The sequence below is a fragment of the Colossoma macropomum genome, unplaced genomic scaffold (genome assembly GCF_904425465.1).
Source record: "Colossoma macropomum unplaced genomic scaffold, Colossoma_macropomum, whole genome shotgun sequence".
Taxonomy (NCBI): domain Eukaryota; kingdom Metazoa; phylum Chordata; class Actinopteri; order Characiformes; family Serrasalmidae; genus Colossoma; species Colossoma macropomum.
Window position 1 is genome coordinate 22,646,581 of NW_023494790.1, and position 15,138 is coordinate 22,661,718.

The 15,138-nt window shown below is 42.6% G+C and overlaps 1 protein-coding gene across 7 annotated transcripts in view; it reads right to left on the reverse strand.

The window, feature by feature from the left end:
- Positions 1–15,138, reverse strand: part of ndst2b (N-deacetylase/N-sulfotransferase (heparan glucosaminyl) 2b) — an 80,439-nt gene that overhangs the window by 7,355 nt on the left and 57,946 nt on the right. For 6 of the 7 annotated variants that reach the window (XM_036572551.1, XM_036572550.1, XM_036572554.1 and 3 more), the window contains 4 exons: positions 3,633–5,014; positions 2,083–2,170; positions 1,024–1,178; positions 322–507 (listed from right to left, as the gene is read on the reverse strand). In XM_036572551.1, coding sequence (XP_036428444.1) covers positions 322–507; positions 1,024–1,178; positions 2,083–2,170; positions 3,633–4,655 — 1,452 coding nt within the window. In that variant the 5' untranslated portion in view covers positions 4,656–5,014. The remainder of the gene's footprint in view (positions 1–321; positions 508–1,023; positions 1,179–2,082; positions 2,171–3,632; positions 5,015–15,138) is intronic. The other variant, XM_036572555.1, reaches the window with a different exon arrangement.

The following is a 15,138-nucleotide window of genomic DNA, read 5'->3' on the forward strand; positions in this document are numbered from 1 at the left end:
CTGTGGTCACCAACCACCCTCCTGGAGATCTATCCTGCAGAATTTAGTACCAACCTGCATTTAACATGGTGCCCCTCCCCTTTACCTAATACTTACACATCAAGGACTTCTGAATGTTACCCAGCTAGAGCAGGTGAGGCAGATCATTGCTGGAACTAGATTCTACAGGAAAGGAGATTTCCAGGACCAAGGCTGGTGACCACTGCTCTAACCCTTCATCAGTGGTCACCTTACACAGTAATGTTTTGCTACCATGTTAGTATAGTTCACCAAATAATATGTGGTCAGAGGTTTCCTTTTCATTGGTGTGTTGGTTAAAACCTGAATGCCATTGTGGATGAAGCCCCTGCGGAAGCGGGCGGGTCTGAGGTGGGGGTATTCCTCTGTGCTCGTCACTGTAATGCCCCACACGCTCTTCCAGGCCTTGTACAGCTGACTGTGGACTGGATACACTCCAGAGTGGTGAGGGGCCACAGCATAGCCCATATCTGTGGGAATGCCATGCTCCTACAGCCAAGGAGAAGAGGGTGAAGCAAAGGGGGAACAAAGCAGAAACAGAAATAAAACAGCAGGAACATTATGATTTAATCCTTTTTCACAGGAGCAATAAAGTGCTACTTCCGCCTGTTTTTGCAGCTTGTTAGCTTTTGCATTACACATTATTCTTCAATGAAGTAGATGGAATATATTTTAATGTAAATGTGTGTGATTTACAAAACTGAAAGCACCCTGAATCTTCGTAGTTGAGCAAGCAAGTCAACATAACTGAAGTGTTTTTCTTGTTTAAATGCTATTTTTTACTACATTAAAATAAAAATATCAGAATCAAGTCTGCAGAAAGAGGCTTCCATTTTAAGCAATTACATGAACCAGAAATTGTAATGCAAGTGAGAAACTGTAATACAGGTAAGGGAAATCTAGTGGGGGCTTTGATTAATCACTACCTAATATTAACATTTCATCAACTGCATGGGAAGTGGCTTGAAAGATGGCTGTTCTGGGTGCAAGGGGTCTGATGCTGACCTGGGCAAACTGTTTGTTAAGTCTCATCTGTTCTGCAAGCACACTGACGTTATGGAACAGGTGGGGCTGCATGTGGCTCCACATGTGAGGAAACCACCAGAACTCCTGCCTGTGTCTGAGCAAAGTGTCATCTCCTTCATCTTCCTCATCAGTACCTGCACAGCACAATCAAAACAACAGAACAGAAAGGGTGAGAAAAAAGGGAGGGGGTGCAGGCAGGAAAGAAAAAAGAGAAAGAAAGAGGCAAAGGAAGTAATATTAATGTAAAAATGAGAGAAATAACGACAGAAAATATTTATATTCCCACTGCACCACAAATTATATTGACATTTATAGCATTTGGCAGACAAAACTTTGATTAGAGGTACACTAGAGGTACACAAAGTACACACAAAAGTACACAAACGTTTGGAATCAATGTTTTCAATAATATAAAACCAGTTTGCTGAAGATACATGTATAATTCACGATGCATGATTATTATGGTGCATCTAGTCCACAGCTTAATAGGTTTCAACTAATTTGAAGAAAAATAAAAAAATACCTCCAGAAAGATGAACAGAGCTATGGATGATTCCCTAATGATTGAGAAAGCTGAATAACAGTGACAATAAAGTTATAATAAAATAAACATTCAGTAAGCCTCATATATGAAAAGTGGTGATCAAATCTTGTGAAAGAAATCTTCAGGAAATCACTACAAATTAAAAATGAAACTTTTTGGTATTCCTAAATATACTGAATATTGAATAAAACCTAAAAAATACCTTTTGGTGTCTAGCTTATAGTATTTCAGAGTGTTTAAGTTATTATTGAATAAAATAACAGAAGTTATTATCTGTTAACTGTTAATAAAAATGATTCCAAACTTTTGAACACTGATGTAAGCAAATATTGTATTAAGAGTCTTGCCCAAGGACTCTTAGCAGTATAGTGTGGGGTGCCTGTCTGCACCAAAAACAGACAGCCAGTCTGCTGTAAGGAGGGCAACCGTGTTACCCACCAAGCTATACCAACCACTCATAAATGTAACCAACATAATGTAACCACGCAATGTACCTGTGTGAAAGAACTTTCCAGAGAAGCCCAGGTTGAAGGTGAAATTGGGGACTAGAGAGCGGAGTTTGGTCTGGGAGTGGAGAAGAGCCTAGAAAGAACAATCTTGTTACATCACAAACTGAATGTGAATCTGCAATTAGTACATGATATGAAGAGAGGCTGCTATCTGGGATCATTTACAAAGGTAATTACAAAACATATGATAACCAGGTTCATTTCAAACTATATAAAACTATAAGACTGCAGAAAAGTAGGACTGAAAATAGCAGAGGAAAAACAGATCTGAGGGGTGAGGAAGAAAGGAAGGAGAAGAAGAGAGACGTAAGCCCTCAGGCCCAGCAGCGGGTGGTGTGGTGGGTCAGGCTGAACCACCCGTGAAAGCTTATCTGGGCATATTAAAAAGTAAGCCAGTCTCATTAGCCTTATGCTAGCCTCCAGTGAGGTGGGGGTGGTGAGGGACAGAAAGGAAAAGAGCAAGTGTTCTCCCTTTGCACCCATAATCATCACCCCCTCCGATGAGCAACAGACAGAACAGATCCCCAGCCCACATTAAACATGCTAATTCATTAGCTCCATTTCAGCCATGGGAGAGTGAGAGAGCAGCTCTAAAAGGGAATTTAAAATGAAGAAATATGCAGTGTGGGTATGTTATTGCAGATGACCTATTTAGTGGAGACATTTGGTCATTGTTCTTTTTTTAATGTGCAGTTGCATCCTATAAAAATCTTCCATTAAAAATACAACAGGGGATTCCTTCTTCTATTAGGGGATCTAAATTCAGTCAGATTCACAGTGTAAATATTATGAAAAATGATGCGCCACATAGTAAAAACGAAAGCTCTCCATAACGCTCTGCAACATTCATATGAAAAAAATCTTGATGCATGAGGTTCTAAACAAAAGCGCTCCATATATAAAAGCACTCTGCAATACTCATGATACACATTGTCTTTAGGACAAATTGCAATACACAATAGGAAGTGATGGGGCAATATGTTTCATTTCATCAACAAAAAAAATAATCTGTTGAACAGGAAGGTGATTAGAACTGAAGAAGTCATAATATAGTTAAATTAGTCAATTAATAAACAGTTAATAGGTTAATTTAGGCCTGTGCTGGTAACCTGGGTGAAAGGTAAGGGTTGACTGATATGGATTTCAGACTTCAGTACTTATTTAAATTATTTCATCTATTTTATTACTGTTTAAAAAACAATAAGAACGCAACTGCAAATGACACATTAACTTTACCGTTTGAGAGTTTGTGGCCACTTAGCCTAAGCCATTTTTGCCAGAGGCCTTTTGAAGCAACCTGTTTCACCCGATGTGGTCTGAGAATAACACTGTGGTCTGAGAATGTCCTAAAATATATGCCGGGGCTTTTTTTAGGCATAATATCTGCCTACAGCACCAAGTGTGTTCAACCAGCAGGTGTGTTGTTTTTATTGTCAATGGGGGCTGTTCCTGTGAAAGCACTTAAGCACAGACCAAGCTTAATCAATTGCAGAATAGCTGCAACACTGCCAAGCATGATCAATTGAGCGTCTCACCTCCACATCAGCCACTTTCATGCGTGTCCCCTCCTTTCCCACAAAGATGTCATCCACATCTACCAGCAGAAATCTGTCCAGTGACAAGCTGAGCCGTCTGCCCGTCAAATAGCCCACTGCATCCACAAACAGCAGCTTGTGCAGCCAGAAAGACAGACTCCCACCAAAGAGCACACGCTGGATCCCATCATGAAGGCCTAGGTCTTGCATTACGGTAGCTAACAATGCCCTCTGCAGGACAGAGTGTGTTGTCGGCTCGGCTGGTCTGGGGCTGGCCAGCAGGACAGGTTCGTAAGTGCTGTGGTTAGAGAGGAAGGTGGTCCAGTTGTCTGCAGGTAGCGGTCCAGGCTCTAGTTCACTGGGACGGGTGATGTAGAGGAGTGGAGCAGCTGGGTTGATGCGGCAATCCCACAGGGGCAGGTTGGAGCGCAGGAAGAGCGGGAAGCCTCTGAGCTGGGCACTGGATGGAGAATTTTCATTGGCACGGTAGAAGCCGATAATGCCCACACCATAGTCTTGGCAGTACTTGTCCAACAGCTGCCGGTTCCAGGAGTCCAGGTTGACATACTTGAGCAGGTTCTCATAGATGATCAAAACGTAGCGGCCTCTACCCCGCCAGGCCAGTGGGGGCATGTCTCCTTTAGCTGGTGCGATTTCTGTGTGGTAGCGGAAGCGACTAGACTCTAAGATGGCCACAATCTCCTGGCCCAGCTGGGAATAGATGCTCTCTACGAACAGGAGAACCACAGGTTCAGTGCGTGCAGTGTCCACCGTCCTCATGGCCTGTCGTCGTTGGCTCATCTGTGAAGGCAGAAAGAGAGGCGCCCTCTGGCTGCCACTCACCGGAGCAGCTGCCACGCAGTCCCCCAGAGGGAGTGGAGGAGCCTCCTTGATCTTGGGGCCAGCGCTGACATGGTAGGCCAAGTAGGCCATGGAGAGCAGGCAGAAGAGGATAAGCGCTAGGACCAAGCGGTGGAGGCCCTGCTGCCGGACAGCCCGGGCCAGCTTCCTTACACCAGCCATGGCTAGCAGGGCCAGGAGAGAAGGCACAAGTCTGCGACAGAGTGGCCAGAGAGGGGGAAATGTGGGAGAAGAGGAGAACAAGAGCTGAAGTATGGCTGAAGCTGGCCTAAGACACGACCGTTCAGTCTAAGTGACCATGGCCCCCATATCCGGCGACAGACTCGCCGCTCCTCTCTTTCTCTTTTCTTAAGTGCTGGAAACAGCTTTAAGAAAATGCTGCAGGCTTCAGAAGATGTCAGGTCAGTCCATACTGGTTGGTGTTTGTTTTTCAATTGAGCTCCTGCGGTGGGTCATTCGTCTGTTTCAGCCATGGGTACACTGAAGAAGTGAACGATGCATAGCATCTGCCTGTTAATAGACTAAGATAGGAGTGACAGAGAGAGGGGAGGTGAGAATGTGGGAGACAGGGAAGAAAGAAAGGTGATTAGGAATTAAATGTACTCAGCTCATTCCTTATTTTGAATAATACAGCTCTAGCGCAGAGGTTTCCAATTCCAGTCCTGAAGGGCCGGAGTCCAACACAGCTTGGTGATTTCCCTGCTGCAAAACAGCTAGTAATCCTGCTAAGTAAGTACTGAGTTTAATCAGGTGTGTTTGCACAGGGAAATTACCAAAGTGGCCTGAACTGCACACTTCTGGTCTTGCGGACCAGCATGTTGGTGATCTCACAAAAGATATGGCGCTTGCGGCAAGTCGAAGCTGCTACATGACACTTGTTATTATATACCTGAAGTGACTTACACATCATGTTGAACTTTGTATGTCCATTATCCATGCCTTAAATATAATATGGGGTTTGCCATTTTCACTGACTGATTCTTCTTATTTTATTTATTTCCCTCATTAGTCCATTCTTTGTATTTGTACGTTTGTAGTAGGGTAAAACTACTGCTAAAAGTTAAAATATAGCTGTTTTCTGTTTTGATTATGAGCCTAGATTGCCTAATATAGCAAGAATACCACATTGTGTACTGTTCCTAGCTAAAACTGATAGCATGCAGCGCACAGCATGTGGAGAAAATGGCCTCAAAGCGTATTTTTGTGCTTGCCGCGTGGCACATGAAGATGATTAAAAGACTACGCTGATTAACACAGGAGCCGTTACTCCGTCTGGTGTAAATGGGCTTGATGACACCAAAGCTGCCCATGACTCCACTGAGACAAATAAAACCTTCTACACCAATTATTCAACTTACTGGTCATGCTGCAAAGCTTCAGCTTGCTCAGAGATTTGGTGCCTCACTTAACGCTTATGTTCTTTTTATTCCTTAGCAATAGATGTACTGTTCATGGGTCATACTGTCTTGTGCTACCTACTTTACCTAAACAGTTCTAATTTTATTTTTAAAATAAAACAGCTAATATACGATTTCTTTATCTCAGGTATTTGCAATATGAACCATACCTGTGGTTTACAGCTGTTCTTTGCCTTTGAGAAACCACAGGGCTGTGACATTTGGATTTGATGTAAAATCTGTCATTTTCAATGCTCAACACTGGGGGGAGGGGGTATTTTATATTATCACATTTGATGGAATATGAACATTAAACAGTATCTTTTTTATCTTTTTCACATTGGTAAAAAATCTTGATCAAGTATTTTTCATCTGGCATGCATCAATAGTGGTTAAACAAAACAGACCATGCTACAAACATATGCAACATTTTGCTTTATAAAAATGCACATAACCTACTGTTTTTATCCTACTGTTATTCAGAGAACTGTCAACCTGCTGTTAAGGACACTATGCTTTCCCTTTGAGAATGAGGCCGGATAAGTTCTCAGGTAACTCGCGCCACAACCTGTGCATGCTAGAGCTGAGATTTAAGATGTTTGCACTGCTAAGCAGTACTTTGGCGGGGTTTGCCACTAGTTGCCATCCTGTCATAACTAAAAGCCAATAAACACAGAAACCTCAGTAGGGAGTAATATTGTGGTCTGAACTGTACTTCACCCTCCTAACCTTTCTGTAAACTCAGCAGCTAAAAGCCTGAGTATTTCTCCCGAGAACATGATGACAAACCAAGGCCACTCAGACCCCCCACAGAGAAATGAATATGGGCCATCTGCTGATTTTTCCATTAGATTACACTCACTCACCTCAACCTTATAACCACTAAATCTCCTGCTCATGTCCCTCTCCTGACTTGTCATGGCTAGAGGCTTTTGCCCAGAGGTCTTAATATAGCCTCACTTCACACCATCTCTTAATCATCATCCCACATATAGTCTTTCAGGTGTGACTGGAAAAAGTGCACACTGCATACAGAGTCTACATCATAGTCAATGAATGTGAGAACTTAGAGTACAACTCAAACATAAATAGGTTCATGCAGAGTGGTATATTTAGCAGGGCTGCAACATTTGGGGAAAATATCTAATTGAGATTCTGACCAATATTGCATTTGCCATTTAAAAGCAACTATTTTCTATGAATTAGGCTCCAGACAATTTTGCTCCTCATAAAGTCCAGCACATTCTTTTTTTCAGGCTTTAGGCTTGAATGCTGAATGTAGCTTGCCAGAAGTTTCTCTCGCTTAGAACACTTGAATAATGTTCTACAGAATTTAAATCACAGCTCTTGTGATTTGAAACTTGCACTCTTTCGAATTGTGATTTTGTGATTCTATACCAAAATGATGAATGTCAGGCATGTAATACATTTTTATTAATGTTTGTATGAAAGGGCATGAAGGCACAGGGAGAATGCACTCTACCACCTTCAGCGAAATCTGATGCCCTCAGAGAAAGAGAGGGCTACTTAGCACATTACACCAAAGAAATCAATCTGGGACATCACCTCACATTAAGTCTCGGGACTAAATTCAGACTCAAATGTTAAAAGCAAACCAGATGGGATTTAGAAACTGCAAGGTTTTGCCAGCACTTGCATCAAGGTCCTTATTAACTAATGGCTTAAAAGCCTCTTGCTATAAGCCTGGCCTAGGCCACAGCATTAGTCACAAGCTCTCTCTGAGACGCTGGCATTCTGTTAATGAGACATTTCTCAAATTAATCTCTGATATAAATAAAAGAAAAACCTTAGCATGACAAATTAGGTCAGTAAAAGTGAGCTTGCTCAGCATGTTCAGAGGGTACCATTTAAATTGATTAGCTTTGGGTGCCAAGAATAACTGCAGTAGATTTAGCTCGCATTCAGATGAGGGCCTGATAACTTGTTGGTTCAGGAGCCTTTGCTGAATGGTGCCCTTAGTGGCTGTAGCAAAGCCTGCTGGCCCTCAGAGCGGTTGCAGTGCCGTTTGTGGCCACACTGAGGCATTAGAGTGCTGCAGTGCAGCTCTACTGAGTCTTACACAGCACAACATGGTCAGTTCAGGCTGGGGTTTGAGAGGCAGCAGCCTAGCGGCACCGCCGCAGAAATATCTTCTTAAAATTATAAGTCGAGACATGCCTGCACTCGATGTCTCCGGTGATTCCAGCTCAGTGCTTCATTTGGCTCCAGTGTAAGGTGCCATTAACTCCCGTGAGACGTTCCTGTCTGAAAGGGTTCCACTCTCTCAGGCAGAGACAGCCAGGGCTCTGTTACAGGCCCAAGGGGTGCTGCTCTGTACGACTCCTGGAAGCTGACGGCACTGTGGAATGTCTCCTCTACTTTACAGAACGAGAGAGAGAGAGAGAGTGTCAGATGCCCTCTAGCTGAAATTTTATCTTCAGGTAACGTGAGGATAACAAGTCCAGCAGGGACGAGGCAGCCAAGTGCTTTCGTTCACAAACTGTAGTTAGAAGGGCAGAAGAAGGGTCATTCATAAAACCACACGGCAATGCCATTCATGGACCACAGGATGGGCTGGGGGTTGAGGGGCTGGCTCCCAGGCTGTGGCCAGACCCATTTTATGTCCATATCTGTCCCACACATATAAAATCTTCAAAATGGTAACTCTACGAGGTAAGGGAAAAAAAAAAGTTTTCGAATGTATAAAAAGAATGATTGTAAAAATATTTCATGACAAGTAAGTTTGGACCATTTCTTCTAGTCCAATCATGGAATTTTCACACAATGTCAAGAGCAGCTGGGGTTTTCAAATTAAGTAAAAATTGAATAAATAAATAAAAACACAAAAAAATAGAGATGCAAGGTTTTGTTCCAACCGCAACTAAATGCTTGGTATGTATTTATTATCTTTCGCATCAACAATGCCTAATGTGGTCTTGTGGGGCCAGACGTGACCTCGAGACAAGCATGAGAAGTTTTAGCTAAATGGTGGTGGGATTGTAGAATTATTTGGCAGGGAATAAACTGAGTGTATAATTTCTAAACCAATCCAATGTGAATTCTGAGCTCATAGCAGAGGGAGATGGTGCGCCTGCCTGATTAACAACAAACTGGTCATTTGCCCATAGATGTACCTTAAACCTGCATGGCTATAAAGTCCCCCCAAAATCTCCAAATAAGCATGAGTCCTATGTTGAAAGAACAAATTTCAAGTTACTACATAAGTTACAAATAACCTATAATATAATAATGTCTTGCTTGGGATAATAGTTCCATTAGCGAACAATAGCATCTTGCTTGCTAGCTTGCTGGCTTTGCTTATGGTATTGATTACTTTGGATGTTAAAGGAGCACAGACTAATTTGGCTAGAGTTTTGGTTTTGCAGCGAATTTTGACACAATCCAGTACCCAAAGATTGACACTCTGCCCACAGATGTGTATTCTTTTTATGAGATCACACGTGGACCTGCGAGACCACACAGGCCTGTTGGTGTACCTGTATCATAAATCAGATTTTGAATTTAATCAGTCAGGCCGCTCTGTGACAAACTATCATAGCAATAACAATCAAATGCGCTGTGTCTTGATAGCACTGTAGGCTACAGCGAGTGACTGCTGTACAACAAAATGATGAAGTGCTGTACAATGACTACATTCTTCAAATAAAACAAGTTAAAGAAACAACTGGGAGAACCAGCTCTGAGGGACCCATTGTGCTTTACCCCCCGAGCCACTGAGTCTGAAGCACAGGTGCTTTACACCTTCGGCAGCATTCAGTTCTGCACTGCTCACTATAACCATCCAGACAAATACACAAATGTAGTAAGTAGGCTGATAGACTCTTATTTTTATTTTTTTGTCAATGCAGGGGAAAAAAAACACCTGGAACTTGATCAAAGCTAATTTGGATGACATCCGTATATTGACACAACTGCCCCAGCAAAGTTCCAGCTTTAAACACAGCCTAACATTAAGCTGTAAGCCTTCAACAGCTCATTAACCTCTGGATGCAAGGCTTTGACATGCTCTTCACTTAAGCCTGTTTGATGTACAGCAGAATATTTGGACAATGGCGGCATGTGTTTACCCTCCACATACAGCAGCCTTTCAGAGCCTGTTAAAGACTCTTAGTGAAAGCAGGCCGATGACGTGACACAGGTGGCTGGGGTGGAAAGAGAACGGCTGAACGAAGGGATGAGAACAATGGAAGATGCCGTCCTCTGAGGAGGGAGGTTTATTGCTGCCCCTTTGTCTTCCATGAAGCAGAGCCGCTCAAAGATAATCTCTCTCATTAGCCAAGGATAAATATTTAACAATGGAGGATCCGAGTTAAATAGCACTTCATTAGCCCAGAGATCCATCTCCGAACTTTAACTGTAAAGAGAGAGAACGCCAAGGAGACAAAAGAGAGAGGGAGGAAGAGGAAAGATGAGGGAGAATTAACTGTGAGAGAAAGAGGCAGAGCAAGAAAAGTGGAGAGAGAGAGTGAGAGACAGAGAGAGAGAGACGTGTATGTAAGAAGGAACAAGGAGCATGAGACAGAGAAAGACTGACAGAGTGAGTGTGTATAAGAGTGTGTGTATGTGAGAGAGCGAGAGTGAAGTTTGAGCGTGAGAGAATGTGTGTAAGCATGTATGAGTCAGAGTGTGTGAGCGTGTGAGAGCAAGAGTGCGAGTGTGTGAGAATGTGAGAATGTGAGAGTGAAGGGCAGTGAATGTGTAAGAGTGTGTGAGTGAGAGTTTGAGACTGAGCGTGTAAGAGCATTTGTGAGTGAGTAATAGAGTGAGAGTAATAGAGAGTGTGTGAGAGTATGTGCAAGTGAGAGTGTGTGAGTGAGTGTGTGAGTGTGTGTAAGAGTGTGTGTAAGAGTGTGTGTAAGAGTGTGTGTGAGCAAGACTATGAAAGTGTGTGTATGTGTGTGTGTGTGAGTGAGAGATATAGAAAAAGGAGACAGAAAGAGAAGCAGAAAGAAAAGAGTGAGAAGGAGCATGAAAAACAGAAGGAAAGAGAGAGATAGGTGCATGTTTGAGGGAGCATATGAGAGAGAGGGAGGGAGAAAAAGAGATGAGAGAGAGAAAGTGGAAGAGAGAGGGAGGGTGAGCAAGGGAAAGAGGGAGAAACAGAAGTAGGGAGAGAGAGAAAGAAAAAGAGGGAGGGAGAGAAAGGGAGGGTGATAGAGAAAGAGGGAGAGAGAAGGAGGGAGAGAGGAGGAATGAGGGAGGGAGAGGGGGAGGGAAAGTAGGGGGAAGAAAGGGGAGGGAGAAAGAGAGACAGAGAGAGAGATCCATGTATGAGAGAGCGTGAGAGCTGAGAGAGAGCGAGAGAGAGCGAGAGAGAGATGCATATAAGAAGGAGTATGAGAGAGTAGTCGGTGACAGAGTGAATGAGAATGAGAAAGAAAGAGGCAGTGAGAAAGAGGGACAGAACATGCGTGTATTTAACCCGGCTGCTGTCAGAGGATGCAGGGCTCTGTCATTTCCTCCTCACGCAGTGCCACTTACCATAATCTGACTCTATATGTCAAAACATTTCCTCTTCCCTGGAGAGGAAAGACTCACAGCGGCCCTGAGAAGAAGGCTTCTCCTCATTAGAGCCCACATCTCTGCTGCTGCACCAGCAGCAAACCACTCTCTCACTCACTCACACACACAGACACACACACAGACACACACACACACACACACACACACACACACACACACACCATGACTAAGGGCTTTGCAAACCAATTGGCTGAACCTTGCAAAGGCAGATGAAAGTGTTGAGAGAGAGAGAGAGAGAGAGAGAGAGAGAGAGAGAGAGAGAGAGAGAGAGAGAGCAGGAGATAAAGAGAGGCAGGAAAAGACAGAGATGGGTAGCATAAGAGAGGGAAGGAAGGGAGGAAGCCAGGCAGCATGAGTTTGGGTTATCAAAGAATAATGAACGCAGTGTGTCCATGCAGCGATATCAAAGCTGGTTTCTACATGTACCATTGTCAGTGTTAATGTCTGTTACATTGACCTGGAATGTGCTCCAGTCCCCTGAGGGCACTAACTTGCTTTCACAGAGTGCCAGTACTTCTACCACCATTAAAACAACACACATTACCTCATTCATTCTTTCACTGCAAACACAGCAGTGTATTTCCAGAAATGTTAGAAATGAGAAATGTGAGACTTTATACCAACAGTTTGGTGAAAATGAAGACTTACCATTTTCCTCGCAAATGTAGTTACTCAGACAAGAAGACATGGCTGGTGTTTTGCAGTTTATAACTTTTGGACTTGGAAGGCTACTGTAGTTGATAATGGACATTTATAGCCACCAATAAGCATAATAAGCATAATACAAATTATTGCTAATTGCTCTAATTCATCACATATTTGCCTCATACTGCACTGCTTACTACTAAATCATAGTCGCAGCAAGTCAAACTCGCTTTTGGTGTTTTTTTTTTTTACACTGTATACAGCTCTGTGCAAAAGTCAGAAACCACCATTTTGGTTATTTAGTTTTGTGTCAAACCCATCATCAAGTACAACTTACTCATTTCTCAGCATCAGGAAAAAAAAGCAGAAACATAACAGAAAATTACACAAAATGACTCAAAAATAAATATATTGTCCACTCTTTGCCAGCTTGCATCCATTCGGCTAAGATTTAATTGGTTAGTTGACTCATTTGGGAACAGCTTTTGATGAGAAGCTCACAGCTGTAACTGGCTGGGTATAAGATTGGAAGCACAGAACAGTTATAGTGGCAGGAGAGGGCACAAAAGTAAAGAGTGGATAAACTTTGCACTGACAGATTTGATATACTGAATAAACGAAGAATAAATGAAGTACATTTCATGTAAATAACCTGAAGCCTAAATTTTGTCGACATTCATTGGCCTTTAATTTTTCAACAAACTATTTCTCTAAGTATTAAAGTGCTCAATCAAGTCCTCTACAATGTTCAGGACGTATTTACACTCAGGCTACGTTTAGTCTATATCACCTCCCACTTTAAAACCAGCCCCTCCTCCACTGTAAGACTGAGTTAAGCACTGAAACATGGGTGAGCGTGGGACTCTGTGCAAGGTGCTGCATCCAAATCAGTCGTAGCTGAGGCGTGATGGAGAGTGGTGTCCCAAGGGTCCTTCAGCAGCAGGCTATCTGTTGCTATGCCAGCGTGTCCCCGGGCAGACCTGAGGCCAAGGTCGTAAAACGTTTCACTCTGAGTTTTCTAATGGCATTACACAGCTTGGAGCAGGAGTCTTCATCCTCTCATCTCCCAAAGCATTACAGCTATCAGTCAAGGAGAAATGGGCAGCAAAGAGAGACCCTGAACTCCTGTCAGCTCTGGTTTGGAAAATGCTCTCTCACAGACACAAAAACACAAACAGTTATTAGAGCTGTCAGTTCTCATTCCAACAAAGAAAAAACTGACAGTCCATCTCTCTCTTTCACAGTCATAAACAAAACACATTGATATAGAGATTTAAGAAAAGCAGATGTTCATTCCATAATGTGAACAGATATCAAACCCACTGGTTTAGTCCTCAGAAGTCTAGAGTTATTATCATGGTTTTGCTATACTATTTAAATGTCACATTCTGTTTGAGGTTTGAGTCTGCACTTCTGACGTGTTTCAACTTGTTTTAGTGTCAAACATTTGACAACATTCAAGACGACTTAATTTTCACCAAATCTGAATCACTATAATTTATCCCCCTACTACTTACAAACACAAAATGTGTGGTCTTGAATAGAAGTTTAGAATCTGCAATTTTAATGTGTTTGAATAAGCCATGAGAGAGAAATAAATAACATCACAAAGTTTTGTTCTCACCAGAAACAACAACAAATTCTACGAGTTAAGGATGGAAAATCAATTTTAATCCTGTGGCTCTTATTTGTAGTGTTGCAAAGGTGGCTACTTTTAGGGCAGGGATATCACCACGCTGATAAACTGACAGCTACTTTCATGCCTTGTTTCCTCCATCTCTCATTTCAGGCTGGGTTTATTTGAGGATGAAGGTATGGGAGGTGTATTGCATCCCTGCTGCTTTGGCCTAGTCTCTGGCTCTGAGGGTAGCACACAGAGGACGGCAGAAAACTGCAGTGGAAGACAGTTTATTAGTGTGGCCCGGAGCTCAAACAGACATCCCAGCAGTCCTTTCACAGTGAGGGGAGCCTACAACAACCTACTGTTATCAACTGCCATTTCTAAGTCATGTCTATAACAGTACTGAGCAAGCCGGCAGTGGAGAAAGCGAGGCAGGGAGAGTGAGACAGAGACACTACACTAACAAAGATGTAGAGAAGCGAGAGAGAGCGAGAAAGAGTGAGAGAGAGAGCAAGGGAGAGAGAGAGAGAGAGAGAGAGAGAGAGAAAGAAAGAGAAAGAAAGAAAGAAAGAAAGAAAGAGAGAGAAAGAGAGAGAGAGAGAGAGAGAGAGAGAGAGAGAGAGAGATGGCTGCATTTTCTGCTTCTCACAATGGTAGTCATCTGAGTTACATATTTAGATTCAGCAGTGTATAGAGCCTTACCCCCCATGTCAGATGTACTGTATCAGTCTTCTACTGCAAATTGTCCTCTTTTTTGTCCTTTTCTCAGTAATAGCTTCTTGACAGCTACACATCCTTTCAGATCCATTTGAGCTCTCAGAGTGGAAGGAAGGACAGAAAAACCTCTGCAAGCTTTCAGGTCTGAAGCAGGAGTGGAGCTTGATTTTCTCCCATCTCTGGAAGATGAAAGCTTTCAGTAATGTTTATCTGATGGTCAACAGATGGTCCCTTTTCTCTATGTCTATAAATACTTGTTTGACTTCCTGTTTTGGAAATTCCAGTTTTTTCACTTCTGCATGCAAGTGGATTATCTTCTATCTAATCAACTCAAACATCTCCTTTTTCCATTTTAGACATACATCAGGAAGAAATTCATAAGGCAGCTAAGCTGTGTTTGGGTTGTTTTGATAGGAAACAATGTCAGTGACTCCTTTTGCTGGGAGGACACAGCTGTAACTGGTTGGTTTTAAGATTGGAAAGATGGAAGAGTTATGGTGGCAGTAAAGAGGCACAAATGGACAAATTAATCACTGATAGATTGATACTGCACTGAATAAATGAAGTACATTTCACAGAAAAAAAGAAAGGCCAATGAGCCAACAGAGCTAGCGAGTGTCATGTTGGATGCTGATGAGGACTCAATGTCTTTGACACGAGGTCTTCTCTCCTCACTGTGCAATGCGCTAACATATTATTTGTCAGTGAAAAATATTTTCAC